Source organism: Xyrauchen texanus, chromosome 16 (genome assembly GCF_025860055.1).
Source record: "Xyrauchen texanus isolate HMW12.3.18 chromosome 16, RBS_HiC_50CHRs, whole genome shotgun sequence".
NCBI classification, from domain to species: Eukaryota; Metazoa; Chordata; class Actinopteri; order Cypriniformes; family Catostomidae; genus Xyrauchen; species Xyrauchen texanus.
The window spans coordinates 38,727,601-38,749,531 of NC_068291.1; the positions used below are offsets into that span (position 1 = coordinate 38,727,601).

The 21,931-nt window shown below is 38.0% G+C and overlaps 2 protein-coding genes across 2 annotated transcripts; one reads left to right on the top strand and one right to left on the bottom strand.

The window, feature by feature from the left end:
• Positions 1 to 20: 20 nt before the first annotated feature.
• kif28 (kinesin family member 28) lies at positions 21 to 9,349 on the top strand. The gene is made up of 23 exons (XM_052145388.1): positions 21 to 126; positions 293 to 484; positions 925 to 1,128; positions 1,245 to 1,280; positions 2,551 to 2,778; positions 2,899 to 3,053; positions 3,458 to 3,569; positions 3,659 to 3,726; positions 3,863 to 4,005; positions 4,086 to 4,207; positions 4,478 to 4,568; positions 4,654 to 4,714; positions 4,885 to 5,008; positions 5,180 to 5,336; positions 5,438 to 5,541; positions 5,621 to 5,728; positions 6,123 to 6,409; positions 6,744 to 6,878; positions 7,508 to 7,674; positions 7,871 to 7,965; positions 8,121 to 8,259; positions 8,762 to 8,910; positions 9,129 to 9,349. The coding sequence occupies exons 1-23, from the start codon at positions 52 to 54 to the stop codon at positions 9,285 to 9,287; spliced, it is 3,111 nt and encodes a 1,036-aa protein (XP_052001348.1). The 5' UTR covers positions 21 to 51; the 3' UTR covers positions 9,288 to 9,349.
• A 97-nt stretch (positions 9,350 to 9,446) lies between these two features.
• Positions 9,447 to 21,691, bottom strand: LOC127657384 (saccharopine dehydrogenase-like oxidoreductase). Its single transcript, XM_052146143.1, has 12 exons — positions 21,393 to 21,691; positions 20,142 to 20,254; positions 15,128 to 15,208; positions 14,819 to 14,948; positions 14,660 to 14,709; positions 14,423 to 14,553; positions 14,115 to 14,232; positions 13,678 to 13,797; positions 11,600 to 11,656; positions 11,391 to 11,502; positions 10,562 to 10,643; positions 9,447 to 10,068 (listed from the first exon to the last, which is right to left on the bottom strand). Exons 1-12 carry the CDS (start codon positions 21,589 to 21,591, stop codon positions 9,978 to 9,980), a joined length of 1,284 nt encoding a protein of 427 aa, XP_052002103.1. The 5' UTR covers positions 21,592 to 21,691; the 3' UTR covers positions 9,447 to 9,977.
• Positions 21,692 to 21,931: the final 240 nt, after the last annotated feature.

The window sequence follows — 21,931 nt, forward strand, 5'->3', positions numbered from 1 at the left end:
GTCACATGCTGTGTATTTTCTGGACTCCGTATCCAGAGTACCCATGTAAGGATGAGGGCGAGGGGCATCGAAATGGCCAGCAAGGACTGTGTGAAAGTGGCAGTCCGAGTCAGACCCTTCAACAAGGTAGTATAGAAATGTGAAATTTTTCATTTGAATTTGTACGTTTATCTTGATGGTTCCTTCACACTTTTAAACTAGTATTTCTTATGGTTCCTTTCATTAACTAGTTGACCAATTCAGATTGAATTGGTGGAAAACTTTTAAAACTAGCTTTCTCTTGGTTATATAGAGGGAACGGGATGCAGGCAGTCGCTGCGTTATCTCAGTGACCTCCAACAACATCAGTATCCAGGATCCTCTTAACCAACAGAATAGCCGTACCTTTACTTTTGACTATGCTTACTGGTCACACAGTGGTTTCACTAGGAACAAGGATGGTTTGTTTGTGCCTCAGGAGACAGGTGGGCGCTACGCAGACCAGGTAAGAGATATCAGGTTATATAGAGGCTATCTCACATTCTTACAACTAAGAAGTGAGATTTATGTGTGCTTTGGGAAGGTGTGAATATCAAATGTTGCCATTGATGTTTTCAGCTGTTGCACTATGACAAACATACGTAAAATACATTGCCAACAATAAGCTATACTTATTGTGTTGGCAATGGCGTAGATTTGCCTTGAACATTACAGTGTGAATAATTTACATGTTTCCATTGATGACGGTATAAATACTGGGGGGGACACCAACATACAGTGGCATAGATTCCAAGGTGGTTATCTCTCCCCCACCTCCCTGGAATCTATGTCCCTGTGTGTTGGTGTCCTGTATGGTTTGTGGAGTCTAATAACTGATAACAATGGACTGCTGGACTGACAAAGTTTCTGTTTGATTCAATCTCTTTGTCCCATGTGGTAACTCAGGCAAGTGTTTTTCAAGATTTGGGTCAGAGCATCCTTGACAATGCACTGCAGGGCTACAATGCCACATTGCTGGCATATGGCCAGACAGGCTCTGGGAAGAGTTACTCCATGGTCGGTTATGGTCCGAATAAAGGCCTGATACCCACCCTTTGCGATAAACTATTTCAATTTATCAGGAGCACACAAGACAGCAGGCAATGTCAGGTTTGTCTGTTCAGTAAATATTCAATTCCATTTTGATTCTTATGCATTAATGTTTGCTAACACACACACACAAAAAGTGATTCACCTAAAGCATACTTTTTTCAAACCATACTCAGGTATTTTTCAGCATGTTGGAAATCTACAACGAACAGGTAAGCCTGCAAGTATTTCTATTTGACAGATTAACCTTATACCATGTGTGACACTCCTGTTCTACCCGCTCCGTACGGGACTCGAACTGTTGTCTCTGGCATGGGAGGCGAGTGCCCTAACAAGGAGGCTAAAGTCTACAGGCTCTAGCATCAGTCGCTAGTGCACCTCTTGTGGTTAGGAGAGTGAGGTTTATACACATTGCACAGCTATCTATCATCTGACCACCATAACACTCACCCCCCTAAACCTCACTCACATCCGGGTCATGGCACCATTGTGACGCTCATTCCATATAGGACTCGAACCGGTGTCTCCAGCATGGGAAGCGAGTGCCCTTTCAAGGAGGCTAAAGTCTACAGGCTCTAGCATCAGTCGCTAGTGCACCTCTTGTGGTTAGGAGAGTGAGGTTTATACACATTGCACAGCTATCTATCATCTGACCACCATAACACTAACCCCCCTAAACCTCACTCACATCCGGGTCATGGCACCATTGTGACGCTCATTTCATATAGGACTCGAACCGGTGTCTCCAGCATGGGAAGCGAGTGCCCTTACAAGGACGCTAAAGGCTACAGCCTCTAGCATCAGTCGCTAGTGCACCTCTTGATGTCTAGAGAGTGAGGTTTATACACATTGCACAGCTATCTATCAGCTGACCACCTTTACACATCCATCAGATTAATGCTAACGGTGTGTGGTCTAAAAGCGCAGCCATATTCACCCTTTTATGCAAATTTCGCAGGTGAAGAAGGCAGGTGCCGATCACCATGCTATGTTCAATGTGGCAAATTGGGGTGTCAAAGTTGAACAAACTTGAAACCCCTGTGAAATCCATGGTCACATTTACCTTTGCATGATGAAATAAAGTAATCCCAAAGGGAATATGTGCTATCAGGAATTTTACATGATGGACTTTAAGAATTTTCTTACCTAAATTACTAAATTACTAGGAATTTGCTTGGTTTGGCTGTGACCTCTGTGTGGGCATTTCGTTGTACGTAAATTGAATATTCACATTTGCGCAGATTCCATTAAGATGTATTTCACCTGCAGAAATTCACCATGCAAGGGTGAATGTGACTGAGCCTTAACTGGTTGTTTGTAGGTTTGAACCTTACAAGGTGTGACCTATTCTCCTTTGTGCTCTTGAGCAATTCACTTATGGTGTAATGATAACTGAAACGACAAATGACTAATTATTGTTGTGTACTAAGACGTTCATGTAGTCAGTTACATGACTTTAGTGGCACTCCATACTGTGCTCAGGTTATAGACCTGCTATCAAAGACCAGTCGATCTGTCTGTGGTCTTCGGGTGCGAGAGGACCAGCAGCGGGGTTTCTATGTGGAAGGGCTGAGGCGGGTGCCCTGCGACAGCGCCGTGCAGGTTGAACAGCTGATGGAGCAGGGAACACGCACACGCACCACTGCGGCCACGCACATGAACGCCAACAGCAGTCGGTCACATATGCTCATCATTGTCCAGCTCAAACAGGTGTCCACTTCACCTAGCATAACACATACTAGACTGAAGTGTGACTGACATTGTCTCATAGATCTTTAATGTTAACTTCTCACAGATTATTTAGTTGTATTTTTACACTTTTCTCTCTAGATCTTTTCTAAGGAATGCATCACCAAACAGTCCAACATTAACCTAGTGGACTTGGCTGGTAGTGAGAGACAAAGGTCATCAGGGTCAGAGGCCGACAGACTAAAAGAGGGAACAGCCATCAATCTCAGTTTAACTACACTTGGAAATGTAATCAGGTCAGCAGATGTGTATAATAATCATTATACATTATATAACCATGCATACCATGATCTTGCCAAGAAATATATGACACAACATTCCTATCAAACAAACCAGAGTTTTTGGTGTTGGATTAGAGTTAGGATTAGATTTTTAGGCCAGGGTCTTCAGCAATTTTTTTGTGTTTTTTAACAATTCTGAGCCTGTGGAGGAACAGTTCTGGTAGTATTTCCACTTGAGCACAATTTGGTGTGGTATGATTACAGACCTTTCCCAGCCTGATTTCTCAGCACAGTTTGGTAAACAAACTCAACCGTGCTGGAGGAATGGCTTTAGTGACATGGCAAATCTTGACTGGTCTCTTGCTCAGTCAGTCCGTTATAACCCTGATTTCGCGGTTGGCTTTTTTTTGTCTCTAAAGTGCTCTAGCAGACATGGCTCTTGGGAAGAAGGTAGTTCACATCCCTTATAGAGACTCTGTCCTCACCAAATTACTGCAATCTGCCCTTGGTGGTAATAGTCGTACTGTCATGGTAAGATTCTATAATTTTACCCAGAGTTGTATTAGTAAAACTGTTAGCTCTAATGTACTGTATTAAAGCTTTCTTGTACACATAAACAGATTGCAACATTAAGCCCTGCCGATATGTGCTATGAAGAGTCACTCTCTACTCTTCGATATGCAGAGAGGTAGGTTCTCATATATAAGGTCACATTTAGATGGTCTAAACTTAGTTATGCTGGTTAGTGGTGATTTGGCTGTTCACTACCAGCATAAGTTTTCTGGTAGAACTGGTTAACCAAAGACGTCTCGTCTTCTTTCCAGGGCCAAGCGGATCCAGAATAAAGCTGTGGTGAATGAGAGTCCCACAGAACGACTGGTGAAGGAGCTGAAGGCAGAGAATGCTAAACTTCTGCTGAGGCTGAGCCGTCTGGGGCAAGAGGGGCACAAAGCTGATGATGAGTCAAGTATGTAAGATGACAGAAACAGAAAACAGGAAACATTAAAGACCATTGACCTAAAGTATATTCAGTGTTGTTCCTTGCAGAGGAGCTGCGCCGATTGCTCACTCATAATGAGCTGCAGATTCGAGCCATTCAGATGTTGTGGGAACAACATCTCCAAGAGGCTCTCAAAGACTGGGAGACTCAGTATGCAACTATGACACAGGTGATCCTCTGATGTGTGGATTTAATACCTGAAACACCTCAGTAGACACTTATGAGTACCTGACTTCTATAATCTACTACAATGTACAGGTTTATCCAATGTGACATTATGTTGGTAACCCTCCTGAAATCATTAATTATTATTAATGTGAGTTTCAAACCTACAAATGCTTAGTGTTTTATCCCAGATCTTTAACTTTTAGGCTACACCTTCCTCTTTTTTTTCTTGTTCATTCCCTTATTTTAACCATCAGCCTTATACCTTCTTTAGGAACGAAGGATGATGCAGATGCATTCGTATATTATGAACATCAATGAGGATGCTCAGCTGTCTGGCGTAGTGAAGCTCTTTATTCAGGAGGGTGAGGTTTTTTTTTCTCTCATTATTGACATCAGACACGGCCATATTTTAATTCAATCCAACATATATTGTCATCTTATGTAAAGGTGATTGGGATATTGGTCTGGCAGATAACTCGCCAAGAGCTCTCTCTATAAGGGGTCTAGGGTAAGTCATGTATAAGAAAAGGTGTCTAGATTAAAAGAATTCCACAACGCACATATTAATAGTGTATCCGAAAATGATTTTGATATATACATTTTTCTGGTGTTTCTCAACTGGTGTTTTCCTGATCAAATAAATCTGTTGTCACTCTGAAACATGCTGTTTGCTTTCAGCATTCAGGAAAAACACGCTGTGTTCTCAAATCAGCAAAGGAGAATATCAATTACTCCTGTCTTGGGGTCAAAGGTCATTGTGAATGGAATGCCTGTGTCAAAGAGGACCGAGCTGCAGCATTTGGTGTGTCTCAAATCTGAATCATAAAGACATTTATTTTCAACTCATTCATCACAGATGCACATTTTCAAATTTGAAACGGATAGGTGATCTTTGGTGGTGCTGTCAAAGTAAATATTGAACCTGCTGAGTTTTTGCTTCATGTTAACCTCTATTTGTCCTCTGCTAATGAAGGATCGACTTATCCTTGGTTCGAACAGCACTTACCTGTATATTGGCTTTCCTTCGGAGCGGTCAGTAGACGATTGGAGTCGCTATGACTACGATTACTTCCAGTCTGAACTAGCAGCAGCTGAAGGCATCCACATTCAGTCCCTATGTGACAATCAAGGCCACCGTATGTGTTTGGTTTTAATTTAGAGTGATTTCATTTCTTTTGATTAGATATTTTCTGAAGGTTTGTTCTAATTTAGATGCAACCTACCCCTGCAGGGCCAAACCAATCAGACCCCAGTCTACTGGCTGTGTTCTACGACTATGTAAAACTGATGCCCATGGTGACAGAAGCTAATCAAATGAGTAAAGAGTTGAAGAAGGTGAGTACAGTGATAAAACCTTTGAAATGTGGATACATACTGCATAAGACATGTGATCACTTATCTTGATTCTTATCAGGGAGTTGAATTCAAATTGGAAATAAAGAATCTGGCAATGTCCGACTCGAAGGGTCATGACCTGAAGAAGGAGATTGCAGTGAGAGTGACTTCTATGGAGAGCAAGCAGGTTTGCAAAAAGCTCCTTAGATATTTTGGATTTGCGTAAGAGCACCAAAAATAAATGTTCTTGTGTTCTGACAGGAAAATGTCCCTCCCAGATTACAGATCAAATTAACCAATAAGACATCTCTTACTGGTATGCTATTTTGTATATATTGACTGCCTCCCAGTGCATGATTCAGATAATGTCAGGTGACATGTTGTTTTCCAAGATGGAATTAGATGTTTTTGAAAACATGGACTGGTGTAATTGAATAAGAGAGTAATGCATTTATGGAATCAAATGGAGAGCTGAAGCACAAGGGACAAAGTCGGGCCATTTATGTTTTGTTATTTCCAGCATACACATAAACTACAGCTTTGTCACACAACCACAATCCTGCACACAAATGTCTTCTCAGGTGTGGATGTGGTCCAAGGCTAAGTTTGTGAACCGTAAGTTTCTGATGGAAGAGGTGTACCAGCAGCAGGTGGTTGGAGGGGAGGGAGCAGACAGAGCTCCTCTTCCCATGGATAGAGACCCGTTTTGGGATCCTCTAGAACCCCTGCACCTGGGCAGCGCTCACCTTTGGCTGCAGTCTCTGGCGTTCCGCATCCCTTTGGAGGAGCAGGTGGAGGTGGTGGGTCCAGAAGGATCAGAGGAGGCCATATTGCAGGCACAGTTAGTGCCCTGCCACCCCACGGGATTGTGAGAACCATTTATGCATATTAAACTAAATTTCTGATGTGTAGATTTGCATTAAAATTTAGATTGGTGATAAAGACTTGTTGAAAAGAAACACTACTGTCTCTTTCTTTTGTGTAATAAAAGAATGTTATTCAAAGGCAGTGCTTTGGTAAGCTTCCTAGACACCCTGGTTCCTTTTTAAAATGATTACATGTGTTTAGTGCTGATAATAATACATTATGTAGCTCAGTGTTTTTCCAATGTTTCATATGTGCAAGTACTAAGATAACTGAGACAAAGAAAGACATTATATACTGTTTTTTTCTGCTACCATCGTGGTTTTGTTCTCTTGCAGACCCCTGGGTGAAGATGACATCCTGATTGACCCATCAGAACTACTTGGAAAGCGTCTCGACTTTCAGCTGGTTCTGGATCAATGCTGTGGCCTACGCTGGATTAAAGAGGCCCGTAACAGAGGCGTGCAAATTGGGTCAGTTTGGCCAAAAATGTTGGCATAACTCTTAATGCATCTGGATAGAGCTGCTAAAAAAATATATGAATACCTTTTAGAATAATATTAGTTTAATATTACTTTTGTACCATAAAGCCAAAAACGTCTTTTGGACCTTAGTACACTACTCGCAGTAGGCCAATTATCATTGTACTATGGAATAAATTATGTTGCTGATGTCTGATGATTTCTATCTCTGCTGGGATTCAAGAATAAATCTTATTTCAGCCACAGAAAGAGTTCTGTGTTCTCCAGAAAGCATTATCCTCTTCTAATAAGGTGTCCAACCTTTTGGATTTCTAGTTAGCTCTGTAGTTTGTTTTAGATTTTTGTTTGTCCCATGGCCGGGTCTAAGGGGTGGGGCATTGCCAACCTAGATTTTCCACACAAACCAACATTGAAAAACTATCAAGAACCAGCACAAAAGAAATTCTAGAGGAGCACCCCTCCAGTCTGACAAAAGTTGACCACCCTAAAGATCAAAATGCCTGTTTTGTCCTAGCTTAATCTCATACTTACCTTTTATAGTCAATTTTTAGGCATGATATTTTCCTTTAGGCCAAAATAATAGATTATAATTTAACCAAACTCTGAAAACATATTGACAGGTTTCAAGTGTTTGACTGCCCACAGTCCCTCTACACCCCTTCAGTTTGGCATAATGTGAATCCTCTGTTGGACCACAGAGTCCAGTTCACTGCTCTGAGAACCTCTCAGGAACTACTCAACTACCTGCAAAGAAATGCCCTAGTGCTGGAGCTGTGGGGCCTGCAGGGTAAGCCTAATTCTCTTATACCCCATGAGTCTGAAATAAGATGTAAATACAAAGAGGCAGCAGAAATTAAACCAAGAATCATAAAGCCAAAAATCCCTTAAACATTTTCTTTTAAGGGAAGTACAAGAATCCTAGAAGTTGTTCAAGTACTAGGCCAAGAATCTCCTTTTTACAGTTCTCATGTTTGTGTTTGTAGAAGGATGTTCTGAATTAGTCTCCTGTATGGACGGAGTAAAGACGAAACAAGAGGACAACATTATTATTGACAAGATTGGTACATCAGAACACTCTGTAAGTTCATTTAATACACCTCACATAAATTGACCATGTATATGAAATTTAAATAAATGTGCATTATACTTGTAAATACCAGGCCAGGCTAGGCCATACCGGGCTACCACTGTAAAAGGGAAATATTGTAAGGATGTGTGCATATGCCTCTTTAGGCTGCAGAAACAGTAGGATCTGATCTAAGCTCTTCTCTTCGAGACCTTCATCAGGATTTGGAACAGCTGAGAAACACCATTGCAGCGTTGAGGAAAGAAAACAGTGCTCTGAGGGAGCAACTTAACTCAGCCAGAACTGGTGAGCACTGTGATAAGTCATATTCAGTAAATCACTCTTTCAAGACTTTGTGTTAGTAACTGTTATGCCTGAAGTGTAAGGTAAAAGGTATTACTTAAAAGAAATGCATCATCATTGTTATTTTAAGTTAAAAAGTCTAGGGAGCACATATATTATATAAAACCCCGTAATCAGGGCCAAGATAATAACCAGTGCTCTGGTCAAAAATGCCCCTGAAAGTGACATAAATGGTAAATCAAAATGTCTTACATTATGTAATGTATTGAAACATTCAAACGTATTCTGTATTCTCTCTTACAACATTTAATACCATAACATTATGAATTTAAGACTAAACCTTAAGACCTGACCTGCAGAAACCGTGAATAACATGTAAAGCACACTAAAGTGCACACAGAACACACCAGCATTTATTCTGGGCCAACATTTACAGTGCACCTTATCATCTCTGCACCTTACATGCTCAACACATATTTTCTATTCTCCCTCATTTCTGCCACAGGTGTGGAGAATAGCCGTGGTCAGCAGGAAAGAAGGGGCAGCCTTAGAACCAGCTGTGATGCGGAGTTTGCCAAAGCCTTAAAAGTGTTCTACCACAGCATGACCTCTGTCAAGGGGCAACTACAGCGACTGCGCAGACACAAACCAAGTGTGAGTTTACAGTTCTCACTTGGCTCGGTTCCATAGAACCTCTTTATTATGTAAAGTAAATCAGACTTTTCTTTCAGATCAGGTAGTTATTCGGATGTCCAGCAAAATAATTTGTGTTTGCCAGCAAAGACCTTTAGGGTGCATTGGGTTTGATTGTAAAATAAATGTCAGGGTTGAGTGAATCTATATATTTTCTTTGCATGATTGTTTTTCTCCAGGAGGAAGCAGACCTGCTAGGTCTCAGAATGTTTGTGGATGAACACGCTTATCACTTGAAGGACTTTGCTGAGCAGTTGGAACAGTGTGTCACTACTCTCAAACAAGATGTGGCTGCCATTGTACGTCGAAAGAGAGAAAAGTCTGGAATTTGGTCCTAACAATTCTCAAATTAATAATTCTTCTCGACCTTAGAGGCTTATGAGCCTTTTTCCTGTTGATTACATGGTGACAATTAAATTATAGTTTCCAAAATTATTTTAATTCATTATCAAAATGTCACATTCAACTCTTAAAAAATATAATTTCATCCAAGCACATTGTTTGATATGTTCTTTATTTAGTTAGAAACAAACCAGCACAACAGCAGGCAGTACGTTTATCTAGCGGACCAGTCATTACAGTAAACTGGATAATAGCATTCTGTAATCTTTTAGAAAATAAACTCAGATTTATTGGTCTCCACAACATTGCTTTCTCTCACTTTTCAAGTTGAATTCAAAATTATATTAAATCAAATTTTACAAAACTATTTTTTTAAACTACATTTGACAGTGGTGTTCTTTTAAGGTGCTTTTAGAGATGTCTGTCATTTGTATAAGTATGGAGAAAAAAAACAACAATTCCAACTCAAAACAGGTAATGTGTGATCAAAACATTTAAACAGAGTGCATGCTTGTAAAACCAGCCCAGTCTACTGTGTGCAAGCCAGGACTTTCCACTGGAAAACACTGCAAGTGAGCGGCAGAAGCTACACATAACAACAGATTTCTCTACGTTTGAGCAAGAAAATTAATAAATGTTTCAGAAGATTGATGTTAGTGCCAGGCCAGTTGAACTCTTAATCTCACTTAGAGCACAGAGAACTGGATGCCGTGTTTATTGAGGCGGTCGATGAGGGTGGTTTTGGCGAACGTAGCTCCTGGAGTGTACACACCGCCCCTGTGGAGAGCCCATTAAGACAAAGTTAGGTGTGCACATCATAGCTGGATGCAAGACTTGATAGTAGCTGCTTTAATACATACAACATTTGCAATCCGTTTAATGTAATCTTTCCATTTAGAAGTTACGAGAACATGGCCCACTGTTGAAATGCCAGTACATCTGCTTTTGCAATTTATCAGCAACTGGAAAAGCTCTGTATTGATGCTATTTGTGAACAATGCTGTAACATTAATGGTTTACGCATGTACAAGGTTAGGATGCTCTTACATAAAAATCAATTAACAGTGTTTTGGTTTTTGTATGTTAGCAATACATTTGGTACCGGTCAATTGTGAATAGATGGTGGTACCTTTACTAGAAAAGCTAATCTAGTAATTATAAAACTTGACTAAAATGGTTTTGATAGGCTCATAAATAAAAAGTGCTTATTTAGGATTCATTTTAGCGGACAACAGACATGACAGTTACTGGATAAATCAGCTAAACTCACGTTTTAGGAAGGGAATCAGATTCATTTAGCATGGTTATGGCTGCTTGAACCATAGCAATTGGGGTGGCAACATATCCAGCCTCTGAAAAACAGTAGACACAAGAGAATGAGAAACATGCAAACATATTTATGGGGAGCCCTGCCTGCTTTAAGATGATATTACATGTGAGGCTGTCAAATTAAATATCGAAATTCTAATATGTCAAATTCCAGGTTAAAAAGCACATTGGAATGCTAAAATGAGCATTAGAATTGTAGATGTGCACCAAGCACTTATGATGACTTCAATGCTTGGGTTAAAACAGGCACAGTGCATGCTTATAGACGCAAGCGTTTTTAATGAATGGGCCCCAGAGGTGGAGGTCTTTGGCGGTTGTATCTTGCTCTCTTATCAGCAACTCACTGCATAAGGATTAGGTATGTACATACAACTATAATTAATGAAAAACACTGTGGCGCCATACTTTAGCTTTTTTTATAGAACCGTCTATTGAAGTGTTGCTTTTGTCATTTTACTGGCTAAATATTTTGACTTCATTATTTACACACTTTTGTTAACATCCAGATGTTATTTGATGTATAAAAACATCGCTACAACACGGTGCTGATTAGTATATATTGACTTGCGTTCACTTGTGGGCATAGAAGACAATGTCGATTTAAAAAACATGTCTTGTAGATTTTGTCCTCTACCTGAAATAATGTCTTTAACATTCCAATATAATTCACATTTTGGTAATATTTCTGTGAAACATTTCTCAGCCATGTTGACAGCCCTTATTACTTGTGGATTTACACTAATATAATATGACAGAGGTGGACATGTTACCTGGTCCTTGGACTAGAGTCCGAATCTTAGCGTTGGGTTTGCCCTCAGTGGGGTCCTGACCGTCATTGTAACCTTCTCCAAAAAAGGCAAAGCGGAAAGAAGAACCCTCCATCTGCCGATATCAAATTAACATCATGAAGATAACTCACAGCATGACTTTACATGACCTAGAGTTTATAATCTAGAAGATGATACTGGGTAGAATATACCTGTTTTCTAGTTGGACCCTCTTTGGAAAAGAAGCCGAATGAGAAAAACTCTGGAAACTGCAGAGAACGTAAATAATCATTTTATTAAATTGCACAAAATCAACAAACTATAATGTATTTGGACCCATTTATATTAAGTGTCTCTAACTACGGTGTACTGACATTAAAATAAATGCAAAACAATGTACATATTGTGCAACTACATGTTGTTCTGCAAAATTCTCACACAATTCAAATTTGCTGCTACTGAGGTTCAGGGACGTGTAGGTTTAGGGGAACGTTTAGTGTAAGGGTTGGGGTTAAGATTAACCCCATTAGGTTATCAGTGTAACTACAAATGTAAATAAATTCAGGTACTTTAAAATGTAAGTAGAATGCACAATTCCTGACATTTAATCATAGAAAATGTTTCCTGTCTTAGGTCAGTTCGGATCACTACTTTATTTTAATAATGTCAGCAGGCCTCCTTGCTCGCACATGCTTTTTCAGTTCTGCCCACAAATTGTCTATTGGATTGAGGTCAGGACTTTGTGATGGCCACTCCAATACCTTGACTTTGTTGTCTTTTGCCACAACTTTTGAGGTATGCTTGGGGCCATTGTCCATTTGGAAGGCCCATTTGTGACTGAGCTTTAACTTCCTGGCTGATTTTGCTTTAATATATCCATATCATTTTCCTTCCTCATGATGCCGTCTATTTTGTGAAGTGCACCAGTCCCTCCTGCAGCAAAGCGCCCCACAACATGATTCTGCCTCCCCCTGCTTCACGGTTGGGATGATGTTCTTCAGCTTGCAAGCCTCACCCTTTTTCCTCCAAACATAACAATGGCTATTATGGCCAAAACGTTACATTTTTGTTTCATCAGACCAGAGGAAAGATCTTTGTCCCAATGTGCATTTACAAACTGTAGTCTATGGCAGTTTTGGAGCATTTGTTTCTTACTTGCTGAGCGGTCTTTCAGGTTATGTCGATATAGGACTCGTTTTACTGTGGATATAGATACTTGTCTACCAGTTTCCTCCAACATCATCACAAGGTTCTTTGCTGTTGTTCTGGGGTTGTTTTTTACTTTTCGTACCAAACTATGTTCATCAACAGAATGCATCTCCTTCCTGAGTATGATGGCTTCATGGTCCCATGGTGTTTATACTTGCGTACTATTGTTTGTACAGATGAACGCGGTACCTTCAGGGGTTTGGAAATTGCTCCCAAGGATGAACCAGACTTGTGGAGGTACACAATTATTTTTCCTGAGTTCTTGGCTGATTTCTTTAGATTTTCCCATGATATCAAGTAAAGAGGCACTGAGTTTGAAGGTAGGCCTTAAAATACATCCACAGGTGCACCTCCAATTCAGTACACCTATCAGAAGCTAATTGGATAACTGTCTAAAGGCTTGACATCACTTTCTGGAATTTTCCAAGCTGCTTAAAAGGTGAGCATTAAACTTCTGACCCACCGGAATTGTGATATAGTCAATTAAAAGGGAAACAATCATTTTGTAAACAATTGCTTGTGTCATGCACAAAGATGATGTCCTAAACGACTTGCCAAAACTATAGTTTGCTAATATTAAATCTCTGGATTGGGTAAAACAATGAGTTTGAATTACTTCAACCTAAGTGCATGTAAACTTCTGACTTCAACTGTACGTAAATAAGTACATTGTGTCAAAAGCTTAAGTACAGTAGTAGTTAAAATGGGTCCATGTATTTATTAAATTGTAAGTCTTATAGGGTTCCCACCCTTTCTGACCACAAATTTTCCATAAATTTCCTTGTCAATAGCAATTAATAGAGATGGCATTTTATGATATGATGTTATGACTGATATGACAGACTTGCTAATGAATAATTTCGATTGATTTGTGAACCATTTCCAACGATCCACTGAAAAGACCGATTTGATCACATCACTATTGCCCATGAGGAATTATAATTATATTCACCATAGAAATTTCCATGACTTCTGCAGGTCTACAATACACAATTTTGGGAATGCAATACTAAAACCATGGGGACTCTGATCTTAGTATTGCAGTATGGCAATACAGCTTGAACAAAATACTATGTTTTACCTTAACAAGGAGATTTCTGCCAAAGCTGAACTTCACAAGGAACCAGAACATCAATCCAGCAAAGAGGAGTTTAAAAACACTGGAAATGCCACCAATACCGGCATACGCTCCATACTGAACCTGTAGAATACATTTAGAGTAGACATTGTGCAATGACTTTGAGGTCACAATAATATGATTATAATTATGCCAGTGCAGGAAAGAAAGACTCATAATTAATTTGTTCATTAGTCTAGTGGTTTAAAATTAATTCTATCCCCGTTCCCTTTTTTTATTCTGTCAATATTGTTAAGTATACTGGTTCAACGCGTTCAATTCTATTCCAGTTTAACTGGTTCAGTGTTGGGTTCAACCCAAACAGACATTTACAGTTAAAAAGGAAATTATATATTTATGGTGAATTATGGGCATAGGGTCGTTTACAGATTCTGACTAACCGGAGACTCATGAAGTTCTTCATGTAAATAGCGCTGGGTCCTCTTCACCACTGATGGGTCAGCACCCATAAAGGGAATTGCATATTGCTGCACCTCGTTACTAAAAAATAGTGCACCCCTGTAGAAACACAACAACAATTCAATTTCTGTCAATGGGAGACAGTTTTCATCTAAAAGGCTTTAGTGTATTAATGAAGAAATAAGCCACTGGGGCTTTGGAAGAACTTTTCAGAAAGTTTCAGAATTAGTTAGTAACTTGAGTTCGATATGGTGAAATACTAATTCTGCTTGCCATTTGTTGTACACACCTCCTTTTAATTCTAGCCCCCACCACTGGAAGAGGCTTGTGACCAAACTTCTTTCTGAGGCTGCGCAACTTGTAGCCATCTGCCAAGCCGTAAATGGCTGACTGCCAGGTGCCATCGTGGATGCAGCCTCCCTGCGGGCACGCACAAGAATGTGGGTCAGCTGAGAGTTAAACACAAAGGCCTTTGAAAAATACAGATATTAGAGTTGTTTTAGGATTAAAAACCTAGTACACCGACCTCTGGCCCGAAGCTCGCAGTCAAAAAGCTCTCCACGGCTGTTAGTGTCCCTGGTAACAAATAAAACATCATATCAAAACATACCTTAAAGTGCTTATGTTAAAATAATAAGACTGACTACACTACAGAAGACAAATTATGTTTCTATTTGATAAACACCCTTAAACTGGTCCCTGGTGTAAACAACACCCATGTCTGCAGGAATGGAGTCAAAACCACAGCTTCCCACAATGTAAAGCCCCTTTTCAGCAGCCTGGTCATGGTAGTTTAACTGCATACTCTCCAGGAACTATAGCACACAGGAGCACATACAAACACACTGACTTCTCAGTTTCTGCACAATTCATTTAAGTCCAAAAAGGTTACTAATATCATTATGAAATAGGATGATCAATGGCATATTTATGGTCTTCTTGTATATGTGACTAATGATGGTATACTGCAGGAATAGAGGGTTAGCACAAGCACCTGTGGTTCCCCGGAGATATCGATAGTGTGTGCTCCATTCTCGACGCATGCCTTGACAATAGGTTCACCAAAGAATCGATACTGTTAAGATATCAAAAGGACAGTAATTACGACAGTATTGCAGTATAACCATGACAAACATACATAATTACTATGAAGACAACATTATACACCAGCAGTACTGTACTAGATTTTAGTGGACGACTGCTTAGTTATGGGTAAAATACTTAAATTTAAATCCAAAAAGTTAATTGTCGCTCTCAAGTCACTCAAGAAACCACACGTTTGTACCTTACGATTAGTTAACGACTATTCAGCTGTTGCAGAAATACAAACAGACGTACCTTTCAACCTTATTTATGGCAAGTTTTAAATGTATTCTACATAAATAATATATATAGAATTGTGCCAAAGTAAAAGTACCTAAAAAGTAGGGCTGTCGATTTAACGTGTTAATTCAGTGCGATATTTTTAATAAAATGAAAAGCGTTAAGAAACATTCCGATCGCACTGCCGAACTGTAATAAGGAAGATTCCTGAGAAATGCAAGCTTGTAGTACCACCTGTTTACTCCAGAGGGCAGTAAGTGAAACTTCAGCTGTGTGGCAATGCACAGTTTATACAGTGAACAAAACAACCCTTCAGCAGACAACACAAACATGTGTTACGTTCTTGAGTTCAAAACATTTGATGGAGCGCAAATCCGAACTAAGGAATCTTAAGAAGTGTTCTAAGTATTAAACTATATTTAACTTGACACAGTGACCTAAACATTTTATGTTTATGACGCAACGCACCCGAGACAATACACGAGCATGTCTGACGCAGGTGTACATTGACGGGTCCTTAAACAAGCCCTCATAATAAATCTCCAACCGATTGACAAATTCACTTCTGAAATGGATTGCTGTGAACTGTATGCCAAATATTGACTTGTGATCAATAATATGGTAGTAAACAATACATTGTATTCTAAAGCTGCATTTTGTATTGTCTTATCAATGATTAACTCTTCTGCCACAAGAATGTAAAGCACTGATAAGACAATACAAAAATGGCTTGGAAAGGCAATATATTGTTTATTTCCATATTATTGAATATAAGCCTATAATTAGCCACAGCAATCCATTTTGGATTGAATTCGTACTGTAATGGCTTTTCTAAAGACGCGTCAACGAACACGTGTCAGACTCTTATTTTGGTTGCCAGATAGCACACGTACATCTACGAGATGTCCATTTAAGATCTTTACATCTGAAAAGCATCACAATATAATTAACATCTGCCAAACATCTTATAAAGATCAGATTTACAAATATTCTAAAAACTGTTCAAAGACATCTGCTAAATGTCATATTGACATCTGAGACATACTTATTGACTTAAGTCTTATTGATGTATTGCAGATGAGTAAACAACGTAAAACACACACCTTCCAGACCACACACATCAAACAGATGTTTGAGGCCTGTACCATGAAGGTCGCTGAATGAACAGGGTTCAGGATTGCTTTCATGTTGACATATTCAAACCAATCCAATTAGGTTTAATTGGTACCATGATGCAGCTCATCAACCTGGTCAACTCAGGCTTCGATCCAGACTATAAGATAAGATTACACGCTTGTGCACATGAATGTGTGACGTTTGTAGCGCACAACCAATCGTATGAGAATGTGATTCACTTCTCGCTTCAGCTTAATGCTGATGATTATGAAAATAAGAATTTAAATTCATTTACACTGAACATGACATAGTTTTAAAAATATTAAAAACTAATGCATTTACACTGCTCAAGTGTTCAGCATGAAATCAGGAAGACTTAAAACACATGATTTACACCTTACAAGGAATAACTGTAAAATTCTAAAAGCAATTAAAGGCATTTACACAAGAAATAATAGCAGTTACTTAGAGAGCTCAAGAGGACTGCTGCAAACAAATTCTTAATGTGATAGATAGATAGATAGATATATATATATAAAACAGCTGGTATATCGTTAAGTGAATTCATATAGGCTCACAACATGAACACACAGGCTTAATCATTTTAAAAGCTTAAATATATTTAAAATATAAAAGCTTGTAGATTCATTTGAATTGAAAACTTTATATATCATTAAAAATAAATAAAACCCAGAATTAGTGTTACATTTTTTAAGTTGTCAAAAAGGCTCAGAGGACTAGAATTCCCAAATGATTATATAGCGGTCCAAATTCATCATATATTGATTTGGATGAACGAAGTATCTAAAGTGAAATGGAGGAAGATGGAAATGTATCAATTGGGGGAACATATTAGAATATCCCTGTTAATGCAACACATTTAAATTAATAGATATTATTGGGATGAATAGTACTTTTAGAATTTGGTTAATAAAAAAAGAAAAATAGTAAAATTAAGATAGTTATAGATAATTTATAAGAAATTGCTGAAGATCCTGATTTTATGCCAAATAGATTAGATAATACATTTATGTTTTGGGCAGATAGAGGTCTGAAAAGATATCACCAACTGTTCACTGTTAAAGAAATGGATACCTTTTCAAACCTAGCAAAAATTGAGCTTCCAAATTCAATTTTTTTTTTATTATTTACAGTACATGCAAGATATTTATTAACAGAAGTTAAAGTAAAAGAAATAAAAAAAGGAAATGCATCCATTAATAAATTATAGAATTGATAATAAAACTAATCCAATAAAATGTTTAGTAATTTTAAAGGGTGCATCTGAAAGAGATCTACAGGACACGAGTAAAATTATATGTAGGGAGGATCAATTAAAAATAAAAATTAATCAGCAAGACTGGGAAGAAATATCATATAATACATTCCACACTACTCAATCCAGGGTTTGGAGGGAATCTGCTTGGAAGATACAAATGAGAATTTTTTTATACCATCTGTTATTCAAAGTAAATACAAAAGCATGACAAAAGGGGATTGTTGGAGAAACTCTGAGGGGGAAAAAAAAAATTGCCCTAAATTGACAAATTATTGGAAGTGATTAGACTAATATTTCATAGATGAATAGACAAATAGTTAATTTAATATTTAACTGCACAATAGAAATACATCCAGAAAACCTTATTTTGGGTAAAACGCCATTGTCCTTAAGAAATAAAACTGAAAATATATTTAGGGTAACAAGAATAGCAGCTTTAAAACAAATTACAAAAAACTGGCTCAAACCAGAAACCCCATAATTTCAAAGATGGAGAGAAACAATTTAGGAAATATACCAAATGGAGAAAGTAACATTTAAAAAGAATAATAAAAGTCTGGAATATGAACAAAAATGGCATTTGCTAAAAAATATTATAAATTAATTTAGATAGATTGTTTCCTTCTTGAATTTGAAACAAAATAAGTTAAAATACGAGGTATGATGTCCCATCTTTATTTAATAAAAATAAAAACAAATTACATACATACATATATATAAAAAAACTTAAAAATTAATGACTTACACATGTTATTTATAGAATATGTTGTGAATGGTAATTTGATATGTTATTCAAAATAACATTTTGTTTTTTTGTTATTGCTCTTGAAGTACAATTTGTACATTGGCTTTACTAAAACATTTTTTTTTTAAAATGCAAAACAATAAAAAGCATTATAAAGGCTAGAATTGATTAATTAAAATGTGATCACTTGGAATACTCTATGCAAAAAATTGGTATGCAATTAGATGTATTTGTTCTTTTTTATAAAATATGTATTTTGTGTGCTGCTTGTATTGCTTATTGCTTATAGTATTATAAATTCAATTAAAATACTGTATGTTCATCTCAAGACCATGAAAGAAAAAAAAGGGAAAAAAAAGGGTGGCTTTCACCCCTTTCCACACTTTTTATATTTTAAAAACATGCAGGTATCGTATTAATCAATTTACTGGCAGTTTTATAGATAGCAAAAATATTTTTGAAAATATAAACTATATATAAGGCTATGGCTAAAGAGGGTAAATGAAAAGCAATTAAATTTTAAATAAAATGCAACACCATCTGCTAAAAATCTACAATTAGATTCTCAAATAAATAATTTATCATGAAGAGTCGATTTTGTGGATTTCTAAGATTTTATTTGTAAAGTGTGCTTTGAGACATGGGAGTGATTTGATAGCGTCAGAGATGTCATTTTACTCACAGCTGATTGGTTCAGCATCTGTAATCCAGGACTAAACCTGCTACGGAGCAGGTTAGCCATGTAGCATTGTTGCTATGGTGATGAACACCGCTAAAAGCCGACTAACTCTCATGGTGCCTAAAACCTGGGGTTGAGGCAAACTAATCTAATACTTACCTGGCTAGCCACCGAAACCAGCTTCATGGTACAGACCAATGTTGATGTACATGTGCCATCAGGATTGCATGTGGCGTTTTTAGGTCGCTGTGTTGTTAAACGTAGCTAGAAACTTAGAAAATCTATATTGAATTCAGGTATTGCAAGTTGTGTGTTCGTTTAGCTGCGTTTAATCGCAACAACGCATCCCCATCTTGTGCTGTCGCTAGCGTCAATCAAGCAAGTGTGGTTTGTTTGTACAGCTGCACGTTGCCTACACAGAGTTTTGTTTACTGCCCCCTGCTGAAAACAGGACATACTTAAAGCTTAAATTGCTTTAATGGTAGGATAATTCATTATTACGGTCCGGGTACATTATATTTTGCGTAAATTGTTCAACACTTTATCGAGCTGAATTAAAGCATTAAATCAACAGCCCTAGTTAGAGTAAGTCCATCACAAGATCACCTGAGGTTCAACGTGCAAACTTGATTATTACCTTTTTCGAAAGACACTATTGCATAACCAGATACAGCCTTTGAGGTTATCTGTTTGATTGTGTAAACAGGGTAAACATGTGGCTGCTATGCCATTTCATTTCCATTAGCTATTGATTTATACAAAAAAAAAAAAAAATGATATGTCATTTAATGACTGATCATTTCTTCATTTTCAAAGAGCTAAATATACCATTCTATGTCCTAAAGTCATTCAAGATGCATACTTACAGGTCCCACACAGTTCAGCACAATGACTGCCTGTTTGCACATGGAAGCCAATGAGTCCGGTTCATTGACATCTGCCACGATGATAGATACTTCTGACTGCAGCTCTGGCTTACCTGAAAACAATCATTTTAGTCACAGTAGTTACAATATTGCACATACATGCAGTACATTGCAGCAATTATGCAAACAGTGCTGGATAATGTGTCACGTTGCTTAGGATTATATTGCATAGATGCAAAACGGTCTCGGCCAAAATGCAATATCATAATTGAGTTTATTTGCTTACATGAAGTAACTGACAATAAAGAAGCCCGAACTGTCCTATCATTATTCATAGATCTATCTGCCTGCATTAAATCTAGGCAAAATCTAAATAAAACTCTGAGCAAATGTTCTGTTTGATCAAATCCATTCAAAGCTCTATGATTAAAGGCATGGTAGTATGTCACTGGAACATAATTTTCCACCAGCTGTTCAGGATTAATTGAAACATCTCTGGAGACTGCCATGGCCAAACACAGAGAGGGTATTGTCTAGAAAAATGCACGTACATTATCCAAGCAAAACAAGATAAAGCATTGTGTCTATAACGGCAGAAAGGTCTTAAGCCTTCAAGAATACAGATTAGTAAATCAACTAAGAATTGCTGCAGATTGCCACAGTGTTGGTCAAAGTAAAGTACAATCCAATACTGTGAGGTCACCGCAACCCTCCAGGCATTTTCAACATTTTTAGCAATATATGACTTCTCACAAAGAGTCTAGAACTTTCTAGATTATTATTATGCAGTGATCTTTTAAAGAGATCAATGCATGCACAGCTCTACATGTAATTAAAATAAAGCTGATAACCTCTAAGATAAATTAATGATCGTATTTGAATATTTGTAGCATCCTTACAAAATGTACCTGTGTTAGGAAGCAAAGCTTCTTCCAAAATAATTGTTCCAACAGTTAATCTACTACAATGCAATAAAACAATAAATTAAACAAGATAACAAAGATTCTGAAAGCTGCTTACACTCTTTGAAGGAGATTTTATGGTTTCATTATGTTGTTTTTTTTTAACTATGACTGTAGCAACTATGGCATATTGTTGGAAACTATGGTTAACATGGCACATTTTTGTAAGGATAAAATTGGTTCGATTAGCCAAATTAGCACTAAATTACAACATTACATAGCAATAGTTGATAAAAAATATATATATAAAAAAAAAATGATATACGTAAATAAATAAATAACAACGCACTGAGAGCTCCGGCGGCCTGCTCCAGAACTTTTTCCAGTTTGGGTCTGCTCCTCCCGGCTATGGCCCACTTCAGATTCCCCTTCGGACCCTCGGAAGCAGTCCGTGCCACCTCCTCCACCACAAACTGTCCCGTAAAACCCGTAGCGCCGAAGATGATGATGTGGAAGGGTCTCCCGTTTGAGGTGTTGAATGCGGCCATAGCGCTGCCTTGCTGCTGGTCGTCTCGGACTGATACTGACAGAGAGATGCGAATCAGCGTGCAGTACGACACCTGACAGATGATCCTACTTCCCTAGCTTTCAAGACGCTTCCGCTTTCCTTCAAGAAGTTAATCGATGCGCAGATGTTTATGCGCAACTTCTGTGATATTTTAAATAAAATGGTGGAAGATGGATGCTTATTCAATGATTCTTCTAATAACGATTCAAAGATATAAAAAGGTTTTAAAATCATGATTACGCATCATCAAATCAACTTAAAAACGAGGACATTTTGTGTTGAGCAAACATGAATTGCGTAGATTGTACGCATAAAAAACT

Coding starts and splice junctions, on each gene's coding strand:
- kif28 (XM_052145388.1), top strand. CDS start 52: ATGAGGGCGAGGGGCATCGAAATGGCCAGCAAGGACTGTGTGAAAGTG. Junction 127..292: donor GAGTCAGACCCTTCAACAAG/GTAGTATAGAAA, acceptor TTGGTTATATAG/AGGGAACGGGATGCAGGCAG. Junction 1,129..1,244: donor AAGACAGCAGGCAATGTCAG/GTTTGTCTGTTC, acceptor AACCATACTCAG/GTATTTTTCAGCATGTTGGA.
- LOC127657384 (XM_052146143.1), bottom strand. CDS start 21,591: ATGGCCGCATTCAACACCTCAAACGGGAGACCCTTCCACATCATCATC. Junction 14,710..14,818: donor CACCAGGGACCAGTTTAAGG/GTGTTTATCAAA, acceptor ATTTGTTACCAG/GGACACTAACAGCCGTGGAG. Junction 14,554..14,659: donor CTGCGAGCTTCGGGCCAGAG/GTCGGTGTACTA, acceptor GCGTGCCCGCAG/GGAGGCTGCATCCACGATGG.